We start from the raw sequence: 21,886 nt of genomic DNA on the forward strand, positions 1-21,886 counted from the left end.
ATACTTTTTGTTTTGTTTGATTATGTCAACATTGAGGTTTATGGATAATAGTTTACAGTATATGTTTATTTTAATGCAGTTAATATTTATTTAGTATTAATTAATTATCTATTACACATATAGCATTTCTATATGTTCAGTAGTCAACTGTCCATGTTTAACCGATTAAATTAAAATATTTAATTGAATTGCAGTAGTTATGTCACATGTGTCAAATGCGTATGAGCCTGACTGATGACTTAAGCGTTACTGAATTCTATTATTATTATAATATATATATATATATATATATATATATAATAATATTATTATTATTATTATAATATGTAAGTATACTAGAGGTTTGTTAATAATATTATGAATGTTTTTGTTATTATTAATTCCAGTAATATTATTATATTATATATTATATGTTGTATATTATTTTATTAAAAGTATATAATTTCCTTATGTATGCAGTATATATACAGAAGTACATTATATATATATATATATATATATATATATATATATATAATGTACTTCTGTATATATACTGCATATGTATATATATATACATATTCTGTGTTCAATTACTCATTTCCCAAAAATACAAACAATCACATAAATAGCACAGAACTGCATTTCAGGGAGTGGAAAATCTAATAATATAAATATAGGAGATATGTTATTTTTTTTAGTAATGAGCTGTTTAAAATTTGTTTTGGAAATAGTGAAAATAGGGCACATTCTACAGATACATACTTCAACACAATCTGAAGCGTTAGTACTTTTTATTTGCTCAATGTAATATATTTTTAAAACATTAAAAAAGTAAAGGCACATTAAATATGTAATGTTATTTTTTAAAATATGTTAAATACTATAAAAAACAGGATCTGGACACAGAAAAAAAGGTAGATTGGAGTCGTTTCCTGTGTAGAATGAGTTATTTTCACTTACATGTGTACAGTATTCTCACCAGGAGAACACCAATTCTTGAGGCAACAGCTTGGATAAAGCCATGTTAAAAGCCTGTGCATGAAACAGTGGTTCTACAAAGACCTTCTGTAAAGAGTTATTTGAGCAGTTCTGTAGAAGAACCTTTTTTGGTTCCACAGTAAACCATGTTTGTAAAAGATATGAGAGTATGAAGAACCTTTACATCCAGGGAAGAATCTTTAAACCGTTAGAAGGTTCCTCCGCACCTTTTACTAACTAGAAGTGGTTCTACTGTGGAATCGCTCAACAAGAGTATATATTATATATGGGTAAACCCTTTTGGTGCTACATAGAACCTTTTAGAACCATAACATTAAGTACAGATCTATTAGAAAAGAAAACATACACAAGAGACTTCTCCTTGTTGAAGAGTCATTTAATCAGGCAAAGGTTTCTGTCCTGGTTCTTTACTGAACCTGGAGAAGAACTTAAAGACCTGGGATATCCCAGTAAAGCTGAATATGATGACTGGCTGCTGATGAGTGGACTGACTTTGCTGGAGGTCTGTGCTGGATGTTGACAGGATGGGTAAAGCTTCCTTCAGGAGCAGCAAAGCTTTATTTTTGTCATTCAGAGGCAGTTTCCCTCCGTGTGTAACAATGGGCTGAGGCTGCTAAAGCATTTTCTTTCAAAAATAGCCTTGATATGATCTCTCTGGGTCGCTGTTTTTGGATCGCTTACCATTTTAACTCTTTGCTGCTTGCTCCATTTTCTCCATTTTCCTTTTCTAACCTTTTGGAGGGTAGGGAAAATGAGGCCTAATGAATTGAGGCCTTAAACTGAGGCCTAAAGGATCCATTTCTGAAGGAAGAAGCTTAAAGGCGTGGATTTTTTTGTTTCTTGTTTGTTTACATTTTTACCCCCCCCCGCCCCCTCTTTACCCCAGATGTAGTCAGCTGGCCAAGACAATTTTGCTATCTGATGGTTTCTTGTTCAGTTTTGTTCTAGGGCTGTAAGGCTGTAGTGTATATGTCCATATATTTGTGGACACCCTTTTTAATGAATGCATTTAGCTACTTTTAGGTTGCACCCATTGCTGACACAGATGTGCAAATGCACATAACACAGCTTGTCTAGTCCTTGAAGAGAAGTATTACCAATAGAATAGGACTCTCTGGAGCAGATAAACATGACTGTATTGGCACCATGCTGCCTAATGCCAGGTGTGGGCTAGTAGAGGGGTATAAAGCAGTGGAAGAACTGTGTTCTCTGGAATGATGGATGATGGAACTCCATCCAATACTTTTGGGCAATGCAATGCAATGGGAATGCAATGAAATCCTCATAGTAGAAAGCCTAGCCTTCTTCCCTGGACAGTAGAGACAGTTACTCCAACAACTTTTTAAATAAACTTGATTTCAGAACAAACAGTGAATGAGCAGGTCTCCCAATACTTTTTGGGTGACATAGCCCCTCTGTTATAAAGTTTTTTAGCCTCACTGCAGAACCTGCATGTCTCAGCCAATCAATACATTACAGATCACTGGGAAATTCCGTAAATCAGAGTTTTCAGTAAAGCTACTCTTTAGTAGATCAGCTAATCCTGTCTGAAAGTGTCTGAAATGTAGTGGTTTATTTTTTTCTGTGAAAAAAGACCTCAGACCTTCTGCTCGGATCTCTGAATCGGTTTGTTTGGATAAATCTCAAAGGCCGAGTGTGTCAGGTCAATAACCTTGCGTTTTCAGATCAGTAGCGTTAGTTTTCAGACTGGCCGAGGTTTACATTCGTATTACTAACATTCCCTTAATGGGTCTCATCGGGGGTGGATATGCAAAACCTTTATGCCCCTTCCATGATTCCAGTTTAGACCTTTGACATTTTATGTGTGTTTAAGTAAATGTGTTTTTTAGTACCTTTGAAAACCTGCAGTTGGTTTCCGAGCAATTGATTAAGCCTGGTCTTGGACTGCCTTGCAATTCCAGTGGTAATTCACCTTTAAAAGACTTTAGTTGAAAGTTTTAGTGTAATCTGGTCTGGGAAACTGACCCTATTCACACTACTCATGATTTAGACAAATAGACAGACAGACAGACAGACAGATAGATAGATAGACAGACAGACAGATAGATAGATAGATAGATAGACAGACAGACAGACAGACAGACAGACAGATAGATAGATAGATAGACAGGTAGACAGACAGACAGATAGACAGACAGATAGACAGAAAGATAGACAGGTAGACAGACAGACAGTTAGATAGATAGACAGACAGACAGACAGACAGTTAGATAGATAGATCGCTTTATTAATCCCAGAGGGGAAGTCACACATTACAGCAGCACAAAAGCACAAAAATAGTGAATAGCAAAAACAAGAACAGCTAAAAATAATAAAAACTTAAAACAGATTATTAATAAAATAAAAAACAGAATAATAAAAATACAAAATAACATCAATACAGATAGTGCAGTAAGTTAAATAAATCAAAATGTAGTGGTGTAAGGCATCCTGAATCTGGAGAAAAGTGTCCTGTATGCTATGACTAATAAGGGTGAAGTGTCTGCAGCATATTTATGCAGTGTAAACCATAAACCTCCATAACCCAAACTCATAATAATGGCACAGTTCTGAGTAGTGGGGCAGTGGTGGCTCAGCATTGGGATCTCAAGCTGCCATTGTTGGGCCCTTCTTGTCTTTGTCTTAGTAGAGCATCTAATACTGCATCAGAAACATAATAGACTCCTCATACTACAAATTAGACATACTAGATTTGTGAGCACTGGCCTAGCAAGCGTGTGTGGTATTGTAGCTCATTAGTAAGCTGGCGAGTGCAGGCGTTGCCATTGTGCCCAGCTTAGTACACAGAGTCCAGCTCATGCTGGTCAGGGTGGCCTGGTCCTCATCAAGTCTGATTAAACTTATTAACTAATGTGGCTGGGTTTCGAGGGCTGGAGCTGAGTTCAGTAACAGAACAGGATGTGAGAGTGGGAATGTTTGAGCTGGAGGCCCAGGATCAGGGGTTTTTCCAGCTTTACATCAACTTAACTTCAACTACCATACTGTGGCGAAACGTGATAGACGGTAAGGTTTTTGGCACCTATGCATATGATTTTAAACCATTAATCTCAGCAATAAGAACATTTTCCCTTGTGAAAAAACCCAGATCACATAAGAAGAGATGCAGGTACACATAAATGCAGTAAAGAGTAACAGGATTAAAAGAATCTTGAAGAAAGTAGTAGTTGAAAAACTAAATGGACAAAAGTATTCAGACACCTCTCATTCCTTGTTTCTTTGGAAATCAAGGGCATTAAAAAGTGTGTATCCTGCTTTTACTGGAGTGACACATTGCTGTGAGGATTTGATTGCATTCAGCGACAAGAGCATTAGTGAGGTCAGGATGGTGGATGATCACCACCCCACCTCATTAATCCCCAACTCCCCAACTCATCAGACCACCATCCATTATTCCAGAGAACACAGTTCTTCCACTGCTCCACAGCTCAATCCTGGGGGGCTTTATACCCCTCTTATCCCACACCTGGCATTAGGCATGATGGTGCCAATAGGTTTATCATGATTATCTGCTCCAAAGAGTCCTATTCTATTGGTGGCACTTCTCTGCAAGGACTAGACAAGCTATGCATGTGCATTTGGACATGTAGTGTATTTTAGTGTTTTACTGAGTGAAACTACACCACAGTTCTTACGCAAATGAAAGTGCACAGCTCCTGCCAAGTAATAGTGAAACTGATTTTAGCTCCGAAATGTTCCTAATTCTCGTAACTGGGTCTGGTGATTGCAGAGGCAGTGATTATGTGTGATTAGGTAACTCAACTGGGCTACTGCTGAAAGGAAACGCTTGGCTCTGACCCCAGGCCAGCTCTATTAATCATCTATGGAGGCACAAACAGCCAGATTGTTCTGCATCACTAGCCACTACTGAGCCAGTTCAGTGCTCACTGTGTATCATATTGACACAGGCACAGCTGAACCTGACACTGCTCATACTGTGTCCGTCCCACTGCTGCATACTTCCAAACAAGCCGAGTGGATATCAATGCACTGCATGTACTCCTTAAATACATACAGTTGGATGCGAAAGTTTAAGGCCCCCTTAGCCAAAGGACATTGACGGTGTGTTTTTCTAAATTGTGAACTAGTATCAGTTCAGCTTCTTTAGCTAATCGAATATAAAACAATATTTTTAGCAAATCCTGACGCACATGAACTCTTTCATGGCTTAAAAAAATCTAAATCACCATTGTGGCCCATGCAAAAGGTTGTGCACCCAAGTATTACTTATTTATTTATTTTAAAAAATAATTGAATCCCATTTTCTACTCTAATTTAGAAATCCACCGTCTCTTCTCAAACAGCCGCTGATGCAGCATGGCTAGGTAGCCAGCACCCTCAGAGGAAAATGCTGCATTTGAAGAGATGCAGGTGAACATAAATACTGTAAAAACTAACAAGAATTTCTTATCTTGAAAAAAAGTCATTAAAAACCTATTTGGACAAAAGTATTGGGACACCTGCTCATTGATTGTTTCTTCTGAAATCCAATGTATTAAAAAGAGCTTATCCTGCTTTTTTTGTAGTAACGGTCTCTACTGTCCAGAGAAGAAGGCTTCCCAATAGATATTGCTGTAAGGATTTGATTACATCCAGCAACAAGAGCATTAGTGCCCACCTCATGCCCACCTTCCCAACTCCAACAACTCTGGGTAGTCAAGGAAAGTGGGGCTACCCAGCTCCTATACAACAGCTAACAGACGCCTGTGCTGACCAGCATCACGTTAGGAGTGATGTGGGGAGAAAGTGCCATCAGCTCACCCTTGAGAGAGCAAGGCCAATTGTGCTTTTTCGGACTTCGGCTGCTGATGGCAAGCAGCATGACGGGTCGAACTACTTAGTTACTTAGTTGACTACTTAGAGCCCCGGCAGCCCACCACCCTTCTAAAACTGCTTTTAGGTTAAAATATATAACAATTAATATATTTTTAAAAAATCAGCTGCTCCTAAAGAGGTGTTAGTAAAATTATGTCAGATTTTATCTTCACAAAAAGGTCCCAAGCTGTATACGTTTTTAGTTGACCCTCTAAGTGAATACTTAGTGGATTCTTTCTAATTTAAGAACCAGTAAAAGGTCACTGAACCAGTGCCAAACTATAGGTGGATATGCCATATTTCTAGTCCAGCAAAATGCTTCTCTGTGAAGGAGAGTAGGAAGCTCTCTTTCTCTCTTTGAATTATATACACTGAAGCACCACTTTCTGCACCCCCAAATATAGTCATTTCCAATCAAGTCTGTACATCAACATCAGATGTTTCAGACAAAAATGTAAAAATGGTTGTCCAGAACGCAGACAGTCTGGGACATGTCCAGAACATCAGTCAGTCAGGTCGACCCTAGCAGCATGGCAACAGTCAAACGTATCATTAAGATTAGGGTGAATATTAGGTCTCAGATCTTTTTAACAGGTGTAATGATTTGAGGGGAAAATGCAGGATGCAAGTGCAAGACAAGGACAAGGAACAGAGCAAACACAGGGGGTATAAGAGCGCAAGACACAAACAGGAAGAGGATAACGAGAGCTCAGGGCTGTAAAGGAAACACAGGTGGGAACACTAATAACTAGGTGGGGTTAGGGGCGGAGACAAGATCACAAGAGAAAACATGGGAAAACCAAAGCAAAACACAGACACAGTAACAGAAAACACAAGGGCAAGACAGAGACAGGGTATTAGATGATTAGCAAATTAAATTAGCTGTAATTAGGATCTAGAAAATCAGCTGAACCAGTTTAATAAACAGATAATTGTTTCAGACTCTTCAAGCTACAGAAAAACTGAAATGGCCAATGCAAATCTCAAAGTATCTTCTGAAAGGCTGAAGCTGAAAGAGGAGGGCTCCTATAACAGGATAAGGATCAAAAAGACCCCACAATCCACCATGGACTACCTGAAGAGACACAGACTGGAGCTTTTGGGATGACCAAATGCTCAATATACATAATACTAATTCATTCATGGGCCCAACTGGAATTTAAAGTCAGATGCCTGGTTAGACCTGGGTTAGACATGAGACCAAACCATGATACGGTAAAGGTACGAGAGCTCTGCCACACAGATCCACCAAAATCAGAATAATAAAGAAATTGCTGGTTGCTGATTGCTTGTTTCTTGTTCTGACAAGGTTTTCGATTGTGCCTCCTAAAATAATCACTTACTGCCCAATGAAATAGCTCAGACACACGTGACATTTTGCTCTCTAATGTTCATCCATCACGCAGTGCAAAGCAGCTCTTTAAAATGTGTACACTTCATGATGCTTGACCCAACAGAAATGATGCAGAATCGAACATCAATAAAGATTCAAAGTTAACAGCATTTCCCTTCTCCTGAAGGGATCATCTCTGTCCAATGAAAAACACGTATCTCCAAATTGGTGACTTTAAAGGAGAAGGCAGTGCCAAAAAGCCGATCTGCACCAAGAGCTTTTTGAGCTTCAAGTACGGTTCGGCTCGACCCGCCATCCCTTAAGATCCACGGAAGACGAGCGTCCAGACTTTTCTCTGTCCTGCACCGAAGTGGTGGAACGAACTTTCTCTGGGTGTCCAAACAGCAGAGTCCAACGCTCACTGTCTTCAAACCCAGACTGAAGACCCTCCTCTTCTGAGAATACTTGGGTGAATAGTAGAGTACTATGGTCTCCATATTGACTTGTGTTTGGTAGTGTTTAAGATTAGAGGTATCTTTGAATTTTAGTCTATTCAAACTAGCTGAGGTTTTTCTTGGGAAAAGAGTGAAGCACATTTGATAAGAGCATCTGCTAAGTGCCTTAAATTTAAATGTAAATGTAATGCAGAAGGCAAAATGTTCAGGACTCCGAATGGGAGTCAATGTAAAATAATACTTAGTAGTCAATAATAGTCATTTAGAGCAGCTACAGAGTTCAAACAACAGAGAAAACTAAAAACAGCCAGAAATGGAGATACATGGTTTTCATTGGACAGCAGCGAAATGTATAATCTTTCCCCCTAATGATTTAAAGCAGCATTATGTGAGAAATAGTATTTTTTGCTCCTGGGCTCCCCCTACAGTTATGGCATGTAATGCACTTTTACACCACTGCTGTTAATACAAAGCATGCTTTCAGTGCCCCCTAGTGGCCACCTGTACACGTGCATTTTTGGACAAGCTGAGAGATCCAGGAGCAACATCCGAAGGTAGAGAAGCATGTGGGCTGGGGTGGTAGAGTAATACTCCAGGATTTTACATTAATATTACTTATGCAGCGTTACTCAGCTGTTTTGGAGAGAGGTCTCGACGTGCAGTAGCAGCGTTCAGGCCTGCAGTGGCAATGACAGAGACGCCGTTCTCCCTGTTAGTCAGTGAAAGAATGTAGAACATGACTCAGAAGCGGCTATTTTAAGGTAAAAATGCTACATAAAGTTGCTTTAACAGTAAAATAGCAACAAATTAACATAACTCATACTGTGTCCTATACATATTATTAATTTTCTCATATCTTCGGGACAGTCCCTACCATGACTCTTTCACTTTCATTTGCTCAGTCAAGCTCAGTGCTGGCTCAGAAAGGCCTAGATTGGACACCATCATGTAGAAGTAATGTATAACAGACACACTTAGCGCTTTTATCAAGAGCCTAGTATTTATTTTATGAACTAACCCATGTTCTGACATCTGAGGACATACCGTCCTGCAGTATTGCAAAGAAATATGGGCTGTAAATACACTCTTCATCTTTCTGCATGTGAAATTCTGCTCTCAGGCTTATTCAGTTAGCATGATTTAATTATTCACATCCACTTCACACCACACACCTGGATCAGCTCTGCGTTTGTTTTGTTTTGTTTCCATTGCGCTCCCTCAAGGAGCAGATGTTCCTGGGTAGCGATGCCCTTTCCCGGGCTATCATTTAAACGCAGGTACAAAAGTGACCGACAGACGTTACGAAAGCACGTTTCATAACAGGCCTAGATATCCGCTAGCTCTTTATGTAATCCTGCTTTTGTGGGAAAAAGAAGCCGATTTGTTGCATCAGAGACTAAACAATCTGGCCACAGCTCCCACCACCAGAAGTCAGTTCATTGAAAAAAAGACGTAATTTTCTGAAAGACAAGCGTCTTAAGTTATTATTTTCTGCAAAGCTCATCTGGACTTGCTCACCTCGTTTCACAATCCCACGGCAAGCATAGTAATTAAATCATGCTGATAAAAGAGCCGTTCTGGCAGAAAACAAAGAAAATCCCCTAGCCTGTGGTTGGCATGGCGACCCTGACATCACAGCTCAATACATCAGCGACTCGATTTGAGTGGCATGAAAGAGCATGGATTCCAGACAGGATTAGGGCCGCCGTTACCGGTTGCCGCCACTGCTAGGCAACCATGAACCACGGAAAAAAAATCCTGTAACGTGATGTGGATTAGAATGACGCTCGTTGTCGGACGCGTAATCCCCCTCAGAAAATAGATCAGACTAGAAAGGTTCCTGATGGAGACGAATTACAGTTGTGTAGCACTTCTGGGCAGTTACACATGGTTGCTGTGGTATTCCAGGTGATTGCTATGGTGTTGCTAGGTACTTTCTATAGGGGGTTGCTACAGTGTTACTATGGTATTTCAGGTGATTGCTATGGTGTGCTTTAGTGGTTGCTCTAGGGTGTTGCTAGGCGGTTGCTAGGCGGTTGCTAGGCAGTTGCTGTAGTACCCAATGTGGTTGGCTGGGTGTATCATTGTGACGAGAAGGGTGCACGAATCCTTGCATCCCATTCATTCCTGTGTAAAAAAAAGTCTGCTACGATTTGTTGCTAGACGGAAACTGCATACATAATTCCCACATCCACACAGTTGCTAGGCTGTTGCCAAGTTGTTGCTAGGTGATTACCACAGTGTTACTAGGTGGTCGCTATGATGTTGCTAGGTGGTTGTTATGTTATCTCAGGTGGTTGCCATGGTGTTGCCTAGTGCTAGGTGGATGCTACAGTGTTGCTATGGTATTTCAGGTGTTTGCTACGGTTTTGTTTAATGGTTGCTAGGCAGTTGCTGTGTTATCCCAGGTGTTTGCTGTGGTGTCTCAGTTGGTTGGGTGTTACTACTGTAATTGTGTCATTATGACCCATAAGAAGGGTGCTAGGCTGTTATGTGGTGACTATAATGTTGCTAGGTGGTTGTTATGGTACCCTATGTGGTTGGTTGGGTGCATCATTCATTCATTTGAAGTCAGCATTCCTATGATATCTAACAATAAGAATATTAATCTGATAACAATATATTTAACTACTATAGAACAGTGAACTTTCTAAAAAAGCCTAGAATAATTGGCCAGCGTATGTGATTCCCACATCCGGGCCGGTCCTAGACTGTTGCTGTGTGGTGGGCCGGTCCTAGACTGTTGCTGTGTGGTTGCTATTGGTGACAGGGTTGTGGGTTCAATACCCGGGCTCAGCAAGCTGCCACTGTTGGGCCCTTGAGCAAGACCCTTAACCCTCTCTGCTCCCCAGGAGCTGGAGTTGGCTGCCTACCGCTCTGGGTGGGTGGGTGTGCTCCCTGCCCCTAGTTTACGTGTGTGTGTGTGTGTGTGTGTGTGTTCAATATAACAGATGCAGGGGTCAAATGCGGAGGACACATTTTGCTTTACGTAGTGCAGTGAGAGATATGTGCACCTTTACCTCTATACTCATAATAACTGGTGTACCCATAAAATACCAGTAATAATAACTGCTGGTATCTGAAGGCCGTGCCCTTTCATATGACACGGTGCTCCACAGTGTCCTTTAATCTGCACTCACTCATGTAATTCTAATGAGACATTAAATCAATTGATTCAGGGGTGAGCATGACTCATTAGAGGAGACCAGAGAGGCGCTTTCCCCACAGGTCAATAATCAGTTATTCTTGCACCACCTGTGAACCATTGCTTCCGCCTCCGCTGCAGTGCTGCTTTATCCAGGGCGTCTGGAAAATTCCAGGTCCTCCAGGCCTTCCAGAGTTGCTGCATTTTTGTCATTGGGAAAAAGCCTGCACTACTACATCCCGCTGCAGGCCTGACGCTGGTGCTCCTTTTTGTCAGTCTGATTACTTTCCGAGTTGTGTGTGATGGTTACCACTGCAAACAGTCCGGTTCTTCCACAGCTTCCAAAGGAGTTGGCAGAGGATTGCTGTTTAGGTTGGCACTGGAACGGTACGGCTGGTTTACCAGTGAGATAGTGAGTCCGTAATGTCGGAATGTGCGGGGGCAGAGCACGGCACTGCGAGTAGCATCCTTTCTTCTCAAGCGTAGGGAGTGAGACCTGAGGCAGGTTCATCTGAGAGATTGTTAGATGTTGGGGGGAGGTGTTTTCCAGATGCTCAGGTTTCCCTCTTACCTTCCTCCAAAAACACAGAGTAGGTGACCTGGCTATGCTAAGTGTGTGTGAATAGGTGTGTGATAGACTGTCCAGGCCTTGCTCCCAATGATTCCGGGTAAAGACTCTTATTGGTTCCTGCCTGGGTATCGAACCCTACTCTGCAACAGGACTACAATATGCTGCAATGATCACACCTAGGTATGTGCTTGTAAAGATATAGAGGTCGCATTAATTGTCTTTCCAAAACAGCAGCTTTACTATGGAAGGAAAAAAACGTAACTTTCAATGGAAGTCGGTGTAAAAATGTTGTATTTCAAGTCATTTAGGAGCATTTCTGTTTTATTGGTACTAGGTTTTTATGTGCCAGCGTCACATATGATCTCTCAGTATGATGTCTACTGTTCTCATATTATAACAGTACTGAATAATAGTGCTGTATATTATTTAGCTATATTAAACATCATTATTAATGTAAATCTGAAAGCATTTGTTCTTCATCTGTTCTGCAGATTCATGAACAACCGTGTCCCTTCCAGCAAAAGGTATCAGCCAACCGAGTACGAGCATGCAGCCAACTGTGCCACTCATGGAGTGAGTAGCTTTCACCCTTATCATCTGGTTTACATATAGGTGGGCTTGTAGCTGTTGGTGGCAGTGAGGTCACAGAGTCCAGTTCTGCCACTGGATTCACTGTGATTAGTGGATTTAATAGGCCTTAAAATGTTAATCTTAGAATAAGTTCAGTGTAGAATAAGAATAAGTTCAGTGTATTGATGTGTTATTTCCTCCTGACTCGGTCCTGCTCCGGTCCTGCTCCTCTGCTGTGGCATGGCGAGCTGTGTTTATGGGTGTGTTCTTGCGGTTCTGACGGAGTGCTGCCATTTGGATAACATCCTGCTCTCTAATCCTCTCAGCACGTTACTGCCGCACATCTGGCGTAGGCGGCGCACTGCACTCACTGACCACACAGCAAATCCTCCCTGACCTGAGAATACGCCAAGCTTTGGACTTTCTACTTCTACTGTGCTTATGTCACAGTGGCTCAGGGTTTAGAGGTTTTGTATTAGAGATCAGGAAAGTGAGCTTTCTTCACCGTGGAGCTGGTTTCTAATATACTGCCCAACATGCTATAAACCTCATATCTCCAAAATTTACAGGAGAAAGAAAAACGTTTCAGAGAAAGTCAGAGTAACTAGATTTTATTCAAAGTAGGGCTGGAAGGGTATGAGATTTTCATGGTGTGATAACCGCCTCTGAAAATACCCCGGTTGTACAGTATTTCACCAATTTTCCACGTCTGGTTCTTGTTATTTTTTAAAAATAATTATATAAAATTTAATGATTATACATTATTTTATTATATATTATCTATTATATAGTATTATATATTACATTATAGATTGACTCTTAAAGAAATGAAAACTTGCGATTGAACAAAAACTTTATTTACTTTTGCTCTGACACAGTTTATTAATGAAATTACATGTAAAATCTCCCTTTTAAAATAAATGAACCTAATAATTAATAAACAAGTACATAAGAAAGCTGCATTTGGTTACGGGACGGTCAGGGAGCGGACCCAAGTGCAGAGAGGAAGGCCTGTAAGCACAGGCCTTAATGTGTGCTGTAAGGTTAATGTGACTGTGGGTGCTTTGGATGCTTGTGGGAGAACAACTAGTTGCTCCCAACTAGGTTTGAACCAGCAATGGAGGTCCAACACTTTACCACTGCGCCCCCAGCAAGCACAGGCAGTTGGTGGAGTTGCACCCCTTAAAACAATGAACTAAAAAAAGGCAGGAAAACCAAAAACAAACCTAAAACAAAGGAACTAAGGTTCAGTGCTTCACTCAAACTATTTTACTTCTGAGCTGTGCTGTCTTCAGCGTCTTTCCTTTACAACCCTGTTATCTTATTTCACAGCTTTTCTTGTTTCTCCTTTTAAACTCCTTTCTTTCACGTCTGTGTACCGTACCAGTCACCCCTCTACAAAGGTGTGACAGAGATGTGCCGTTTGTCACAGCCTTAAATGCTGTGACCACCAGGTGTGTCTGGTTGGCACTGATTACCCCTAGGATCTCTGGGGATTGGAGTTCCCATGCCTCGCCGCCGTCGCCCTCTGCTGATAGGTGGCGGCAGACACTGACCCCTTATACATTTGAGATTAAGCATTTTTGTAGCTAATAATTATTTTATAATGGATTCATCTGCTGATCATTTTCTTCATTAATCAATTAATTGTTTGGTTTTTGTATTAAGCAAATGTGCACGGCATGTTAACCATCAATTTTGGTATACCTTACAGTGGTATATGACTACAACCCTAACTCCAAGTCATTTTGGAGCATTTCTATTGATCCATCCATTGGAATCGGAGAAGATGATATTTAGACCTGCTCAATTACATTACTACATAAAAGCATATTATCTTTGTCACGCAAAAATCTCATATCTCCAAAATGTCAGTTTTACAGGAGAAGGAACAAACCTTATTAACTTTTAATGAAAGTCAATGTAAAAGATTTTAGTCAAGTTACATTTAATCTGATGCTCTTATCCAGAGTGACTTACATGGTCACTCATATTACAGAGGTTAGGCCAATGCAGTGTTAGGAGTCTTGCCCAAGGACTCTTATTGGTATAGTGCACCCAGACTGGGAATTGAACCCTGGTCTCCCACATGGTGTAATAATTCACTGGCAGCTAGTGGTTTTATCTGTTGCGCAACACCAGCCAAGTTAATTCTGGAGCATTTGTATTGGTCCATTCATTATGAAATGTAAAGTGCCAGATATAGATTATATCCAAAAGTCAGAAACAGCAAAAATGGAGATATAAGCTTTTTTTTTTTTCATGAGAGCGACATGTTAGAGAGGTTTTGTTGTTATCAGAGACCGTTAACCTAACCACCCCCCTCTCTTTTAAACGTGTATAATGACATGTATTGTGAATTATGGCAGGAGGGAGTGTGGTAGCTCAGTGGTAGAGCACATGCTTTGCATGTATGAGGTCCAGGGTTCAATCCCCCTGCATCCCCCTGCATCTCCACGATATCTCCACTACTGGCCAGTGAGATACCACACCATGCAGGGTTTGATTCCCAGTCTGCGTGACCGTGCTGCACTACACCAATAAGAGTCCTTGGGCAAGACTCCTAACACTACATCAGCCCACCTCTGTAATACAAGTAACCTTGTAAGTCACTCTGGATAAGAGCGTCAGCTAAATACCATGTATTGGTATTTAGCTGATACCATGTAAATGTATAGTAGGTAGGTAGCAGGTTTTTCAGATTAGGTGTCAGCACTGACTCTGATTTCTTGCAGTATCTTCAGACTGGCAGACTGTCTGAACTAGCAGTGGAAACAAAGCACTCTTATGAAGGATGGTCTCCAATATTAATACCATAAATGTTAGTGGTTTAATAACTTCACTAATACTAATTTAAGTATGTATTATTTGATATAATGTCAATATTAGAAATTTGGAACATATTGTAATTGTCATGGTGTGTACTGCCAGACCAAGAGGAATGAACATTCGCAGAGATGGAATCAAAGCAAGACGTTTTATTAACAAAACCAGGGTAACAGAAAGGGGCATGTGAGGTAAAAAGGCAGCAACTACGGGTTACAACAATAAACAAAAACAAAATGTGACCAAAACCAACATGGCGAACACAACAAACCTGGGACTGGGAGGAGCCAGGAGCTGAGCAGGTGTCAAAGGGATACAAAGGGGAAAACACAGAAGGAACCTGAACTAAAACCTACAGGCAGAGCCTGGGCTTTGAGGCGTTAAAGCAAACCAAGGCTAGAGCAACGCTCTATAAACGAAAAAAAGAGGGGTAGCTGGGGAAGCAGCCGCTAAACCAAACGGCAAGGCCGTCCTACCCTGAATATGCAGCGTGCTGCCGTGAACGTGGGTCAAGAACTAGAGCTGACCTGAACACGCCGGTAACGCGTGAGGAACATCAGGACATCCTAGAGATTCCAAATGAGTCAGTTTCTCGGCAGAGAACAAAGGGGGTAAAGCTCCTTAAGTACCCCCAGTCCCAGGTGCAACTCATGAACAAAACCAATGAAGAATGAAAGACCACAAATGAACATGAATCAAACCAAGTGAACAGAACCAAACACACATGAACACAAACAAGACGGAACTGAGGAGGAAGTCCTTATTTGGGCCTGTGGGCGGTGGCTCGGGATGGCGCCTGGGGGATTGCATCAGATTCATAAAACTCTGCAGTGTTGGCACTATGCCACTCAAAATGTGCGATAAGGTGTTTAAATCCTAGTCATAAGATTTTGGTGGCTGTTCTCAGCGTCCCGATCCCTGTTTAATACTGCAGTATTTTTAGATATGACCGCAGCAAAAGCCAATCCAAATCATCAGATTACTAATGCATATTAATGACCAAAGCGCAGTGCCTTTTTGGGTCCCAATATGAGCCATTAATCTCAAAATCTAAGCCATGGAATCTAAAAATTAATACAGAAACACTGATTGATTAAATTACAGCAACAAATAAGTGGAAAGAATATTTGTTAAAAAACAATATCACTACAATATCAAACATATAAACAATAACTTTAATCCACTGCCAGAACCTGTGGCAAAATGCAAAAAAGTCAAGGTATCCAGACATGCTGACCTTCTGTTGAGTGCCTTATATAAACTAAAATAAGATAAGACAGAACAGCAATATTGTACCTCTGCTCAACAGCTGTTTAATCTAATTTTCTGAACACTGGTATTGAATTCTGTAGAGTCTGTAGAGAACCCTCTGGAGTCTGAGAGCAGTTTCTCTCGATTTTTGCATATCGTCTTTAAAGACACTTGCGTATAAGATAATACCCACATGTTTAATATCAAAACGATCAGAGCAATCTCAGCTCTCAGCACTGTGTGAGGAGATGCTCTGACCCAAAACCTAGATAACTGACGTCAGATTTGAGAAATTCTTCATATTTCCTGTAAAAACATTTCTTTACTCATTGGGACGAATTGTTTTAGTGCTTGAAATGGGTTTACTAGAGTCTTAGCTTTACAAAAAGAAGTGGAATGTATTATTTAATGGTTTATAACCAGCAAGAGGCAGAAGACGAGCTTCTGACTGTCTGTTGGTCAGTTTCACGCAAAACTAGTTGGATACTGCAAAAGGCAGAAAACGGTTATCTCGACCCATCTTCACCCTCTCGTAACTCCAGTTGTGAGTCTTGTACCATCCGGCTATGAGTTGCAATCAAAAAAGCAGGCTCGACAGATTCAGGAAACGCTTGAACCCTATTTCTGCACAGTATTATCACAAAGATATTAAACGTTAAATTTGTCGTAGACTAATAGAGTTAATGCCCTCAGAACTCCTTCTCAATACAGTCAAGTTTATCAAGAGGCTCAATCAAACTTAAAAACATCTTCTGTACCAGGCTGTCAGACTTACAGTGTAGTTACACATACAGTGTAGTTTAACGACTGGCTAATGCAAATGAGTCAAACATGGTAAACAGGGTGGTAATCTATGTTAATGAATGAGCAAACATGCTACAGCAACGCTATTTGCTCTTACATCCCAGTTAATCTGGTTTTATGAATCTGGCCCATTGAGTGCCAGATGGGTAGGGGGTGTACTCAAACAGCATCGGGTCAGATTCATTAAACTCGACAGTAACAGCGCTACACTGTAATCCCCCAAGCTGTTTTTCCCCAAGTAAATGAAGTCTGTCGTACGTAAAACTGGACATTTGCCACATATTCCTAGACAATTTTGAGTTAGGTGAACATCTGTGGTCATTTTCCAGATATTTGAGTTGAAGTTTAGTCTGTTGCCAGTGCAAACTTAAAAATGACACTCACAAAAAAAGAAACTGCTGTGATGCTGGATTTAACTATTTCTCAGCTGTGCTGGTTCAGTAATACACAGTAATATACAGTGCCAATAAACTCCTGGCACCATCCGTTTTTATACTAGGTGTATGTTCTCCCCCATTTTGTGTGTAGTCGTTCCCCCCAGGCTACAATCTCTTAGCTATGCATTTCTACTTTATGTAATGGCTAGCTGCTTGGCCTCAGTGTTACAGGTGTAAGAGCAAGTTACTAATAAGGAATACAAACTGAAATGTGACTAAAATTGCAGGTTTATTCACCCTCAGTTGAGATTTTGGGTACCACAATGTTACGTCAGACGATTCAGTTAAAGTATTTATAAGTAATAATAGTAAGTATAATTAATAATAATAATAGTATAAGTAATTATTCATTATTATTTGAGTTGTTTTAACATACAATGTTAGTGTTTTAAGTACATTAAACTCAAAACCTTTAATTTGTTCAACAAAGCTTAAAGTGATCTTTTTAAGGAAATGAGTTAAGTTAAGTTATGTATTTTTTTCTGTGTTTCTGGTGCACACAGCACAAAACAAATATTGCACTATATTTAAATGATATGCATTAAGTCACTTTGCACCGTGCTGTCTCTTTAGGGAGCTCATGCATAGTAATTACCAACACTTAGCAACTGTTTCACTGCCAACAAGGACTGAAAGCCTATGACTATGCCTATGATAAAATGGTAAATGTTCATTATCAACATGGCATTACATTTTTACATAATTACATTTATATGATTGTGGAATTATTCCATTCATTCCATCTGATTGGCTAAGCCTTGTTTAAAGTTGTAAAAATATTAAAATTCTGTATTAATGTTTACTAAAAAAAGAAAATCAAGATGATTTTAAAGTTAACGAAGATGCTCAATCCAAACACATCAAATATGGCCTTTAAATATGCTGGTTGATCAGCCGAGTGGGTGGATGTGCCTCAAGATGTGCCAAAACGTGTCTGTAAACATTACAGAAAAGGTCATTAGGTCTAACTCTATTCCTGTTCCTTACCAGGAAATTCACCACCAGGTTCATGAACCTGACCCTTTGTCTCTAATCATGTCCAACATCTATGAGAACCTTCTTGTTTGCTCTGTTGTGGAATGAGGAACCCAAATTGTAAATTATATTCAAATAATATTACACTTTGTGGTCCCGTGCATTGTAAAGCTGACGAGTCTTTATTTTCATCAGCTCTGGATCATTCCCAGTATCTTGGGCAGCTCGTTGTTGTACATCCTGTCCGATGACCAGTGGGAGAGCATCACAGCGTGGCTGTATGGCTGTGGACTGTCTGGCTTGTTCATCATGTCCACCATGTTCCATACTGTGAGCTGGAAGAAGAGTCATCTGCAGTGAGTATTAATCATTTTCCATGAGTTGAACTGGAGACACCCAGAAACACAGATCAGCTCCCAGCTCCTGACGCTAGTACCTAATTAGATGCTCTGAGAACAGAAGGAGCATGGCCTGTTAGTGCAGCTGTCTAAATCTGTGCACACACACAGTGACGTAAACACACATGATCATTAAAAACTGCCTTCAGACATGAAGGTGAGATGAACTAATTAGTTTTCGTGTGTCAGTTGTTTTCTTACACAGCCTTCCCTGCAGGTTTCAGCTCCAACCCAACCCAAACACACCTCATTCAACCAATCAAAAACTTCTGAAGGCAGTAATTACTTGGATCAGATTGTATCTGTATCTGACTGCACTGTGAACGAGTCCTCATTATCCAACAAGAACAGTGACGCCACACCTAATTTCTTATGAGTTACAAACACATTTACATTTAAGGCATTTAGCAGACGCTCTTCTCCAGAGCGACTTACAAAAGTGCTTTAATATTTACCCAAGAAACTAATAATTCAAAGATCCTCTAAATGTAGTCAATAAGGAGACCACTCTGCTATTCACCCAAGTACTCTCAGAAGAGGTGGGTCTTCAGTCTGGGTTTGAAGACAGCGAGCGTTGGACTCCCTGTTCGGACACCCAGGGGAAGCTCGTTCCACCACTTTGGTTCCAGGACAGAAAAAGCCTGGACGCTCGTCTTCCGTGGATTTTGAGGGATGGTGGGTCGAGCCAAGCCGTACTTGAAGCTGGAAGGGCTCTTGGTGCGAATCAGCTTTTGACCATTGCCATCAAGTATGGAGGGGCTGGCTGATTCATTTTGGGCTTTGTAGACCAGCGTCAGGGTTTTGAATCTGATGACCTGGTCAGCAGCTACAGGAAGCCAGTGAGGAAAGAACGCAGCAGTGGAGAGACATGGCTAAATTTAGGAACGTTGAAGACGACCCGTGCTGCTGCATTCTGGATAAGCTGCAGGGGCCTGATGGTGCGGAGAGGAAGACCAGACAGAAGAGAGTTGCAGTAGTCAAGTCTGGAAGTGACGAGAGACTGAACGAGCACCTGGGTGGCCTCTCTGGAGAGGAAGGGTCAAATTCTCCGGATGTTGTACGTCAATCAGCCATAACATTAGTAGCCTGATATTGAACAGGTCCCACAGATCTGACCATTCGAAGCATGGTCTCCACAAGACCTCTGAAGGTGTCCTGCTGTGGTATCTGAACCAAGACATTAGCAGCAGATCCTTTAAGTCCTGTAAGTTGGGAGGTGGGGCCTCCATAGATCACATCAATGAGCTTTAGGTCTCCAGTCCACCGGTTGTCCTTTCTTGGATCACTTTGGGTAGGTACTGACCACTGCACACCAGAAAAAACCCAGAAGACCTTCTTGATGTTTTAGAGATGTTCTGACCCAGTCGTCTGGAGCATCACAGTTTGATCTCTGTCAAAGAGTCTCAGATTAGATTCACTTGCTGCCTAATATATTATTCACTCCTTCACAGACGGTGCTAATGTTATGGCTGATCGGTGGAAGTTATGTATGATGGTAAAATAGTGATAAATCTGGAAAACAAAATACAAAAATTTATTTGGGAACTACTTTGCCCTATAACACCTTAAACGTATCCCTGCACCATGACTGTAGTGAAAATATGGTGCAGCTGCAGCACTGCTGAATCATGACTAACATGTTAGCTTGTTGTGGGAGCGTTTGCATGTGGTAACATTTTACCTTGCAGTTGGAGCATTACTGCAGGTTGTTGCTGCAGGGTTCTTCAAAAATTACTCATCAAAGTTTCCATTCTTTCTCTTCCATTATGTGGTTTACAGCCTTCATTTAAACGCCCACAGCAGGAAGGCGTTTGAGCTTAAGCAGATTGTTGATGCCTGCTTCCAGGCGCAAACCAGCGCTGTTTTGTACCCTGCCCTGACTAATAGGTGTCTTAAAGGAGTGGATGACTGAAAAAAATATTATCCCAAACATGCTATAAATCATGGAACATAGAAAATTACGAAAAATAACAAAATTGGTGCCAAAATTGTGTACTGATGATGTTGAATGTTTGAATGAACTTCAGTAATCCGTTTTAAGAGTATAGATGGAAGTCTTTCAGAAAGGCTTGAGATGGAGATGTGAAGCTCTTCTCTCATGATCAAACATGACCGGTGACGGATCATACAACAATCAGCCATAACTGTTTTTTAAACTAATTTTGAGTTGATCCTCCTTGTGCCGCCACAACAGACCTTACCATTCGAGGCATAGACTCCACAAGACCTCTGAAGGTGTCCTGCTGTGGTATCTTGACACCAAGATGTTAGCAAGTTGTGAGTTGGGGCCTCTGTAAATCTTATCAATGAGCGTTTAGGTGCCAGTGACCCTGTCTCTAGTTCACTGGTTCACCGGTTGACCTTTCTTGGAGCACTTTGGGTAGGTCTTGACCATTGCACATTGCAAGTCCTGTAAGTTGGGAGGTGGGGCCTCCATAGATCGCATCAATGAGCTTTAGGTCTCCAGTCCACCAGTTGACCTTTCTTGGAGCACTTTGGGTAGGTACTGACCTTTTCTGCACACCAGAAAAAACCCAGAAGACCTTCTTGATGTTCTGGAGATGTTCTGACCCAGTCGTCTGGAGCATCACAGTTTGATCTCTGTCAAAGAGTCTCAGATTCGATTCTGCTTCAAGAACTGACTGTTCACTTGCTGCCTAATATATTACCCACCCCTTCACAGACGGTACTAATGTTATGGCTGATCGGTGGAAGTAAACATGCAAAGTGCAGAGACCACCTCTTTTCAAACTGCTGCTAATGCGGCCAACACGCTCTGAGGAAAGCACCGGGTCCCCAGCTCCACCGCACCAGCTAACAGACGCCTGTGCCGGCCAACATCGCTTTAAACTTATGAGGGGAAAGAAAGAGAGCCATCACGGCCTCTGGCCGCTGTTGACAAAGCGGCATGGCTCGGGATTTAAACTCATGACCCCCTGGCCATAATGGCAGTGCATTCGAGCCACTGGGAGCCCCAGTTTTAGTGCAGACATGTGTCTAAGGCACCAGGTGGCACCGACTTGTATGGTTCTCTAGAACTCTCTAGAAGTCTTGTAATGATGTAATGATGTCTTTGTGAATGAGTCATGGGCCAGCCTGGGCCCACACTTATACTTTCATCTGGCCCACATACCGCTGTGGAACGACAGTGATGTCTTCATCATTCAAGTAGAAATGCTGTACAAACAACATAGGCTCCCTGTGGGCCACATCTAAGAGTGTAAAGGCTACTGCAAACGTTAAACATGGCTGCGTCAGCTGGACCAGTTCAGTGCACTTACTCCAACTGACCTGTAGGTGTCCCCTA

The 21,886-nt window shown here is 41.2% G+C and overlaps 1 protein-coding gene across 1 annotated transcript in view; it reads left to right on the forward strand.

Moving 5' to 3' along the window:
• The window catches only part of mmd2a (monocyte to macrophage differentiation-associated 2a), a 35,546-nt gene that overhangs the window by 938 nt on the left and 12,722 nt on the right, over window positions 1-21,886 (forward strand). The window contains exons 2-3 of the mRNA XM_072676359.1: window positions 11,810-11,891; window positions 18,377-18,537. Of these exons, the coding sequence (XP_072532460.1) occupies window positions 11,810-11,891; window positions 18,377-18,537 (243 nt within the window). The remainder of the gene's footprint in view (window positions 1-11,809; window positions 11,892-18,376; window positions 18,538-21,886) is intronic.

This window comes from Salminus brasiliensis, chromosome 3 (genome assembly GCF_030463535.1).
Source record: "Salminus brasiliensis chromosome 3, fSalBra1.hap2, whole genome shotgun sequence".
Classification (NCBI taxonomy): Eukaryota; Metazoa; Chordata; class Actinopteri; order Characiformes; family Bryconidae; genus Salminus; species Salminus brasiliensis.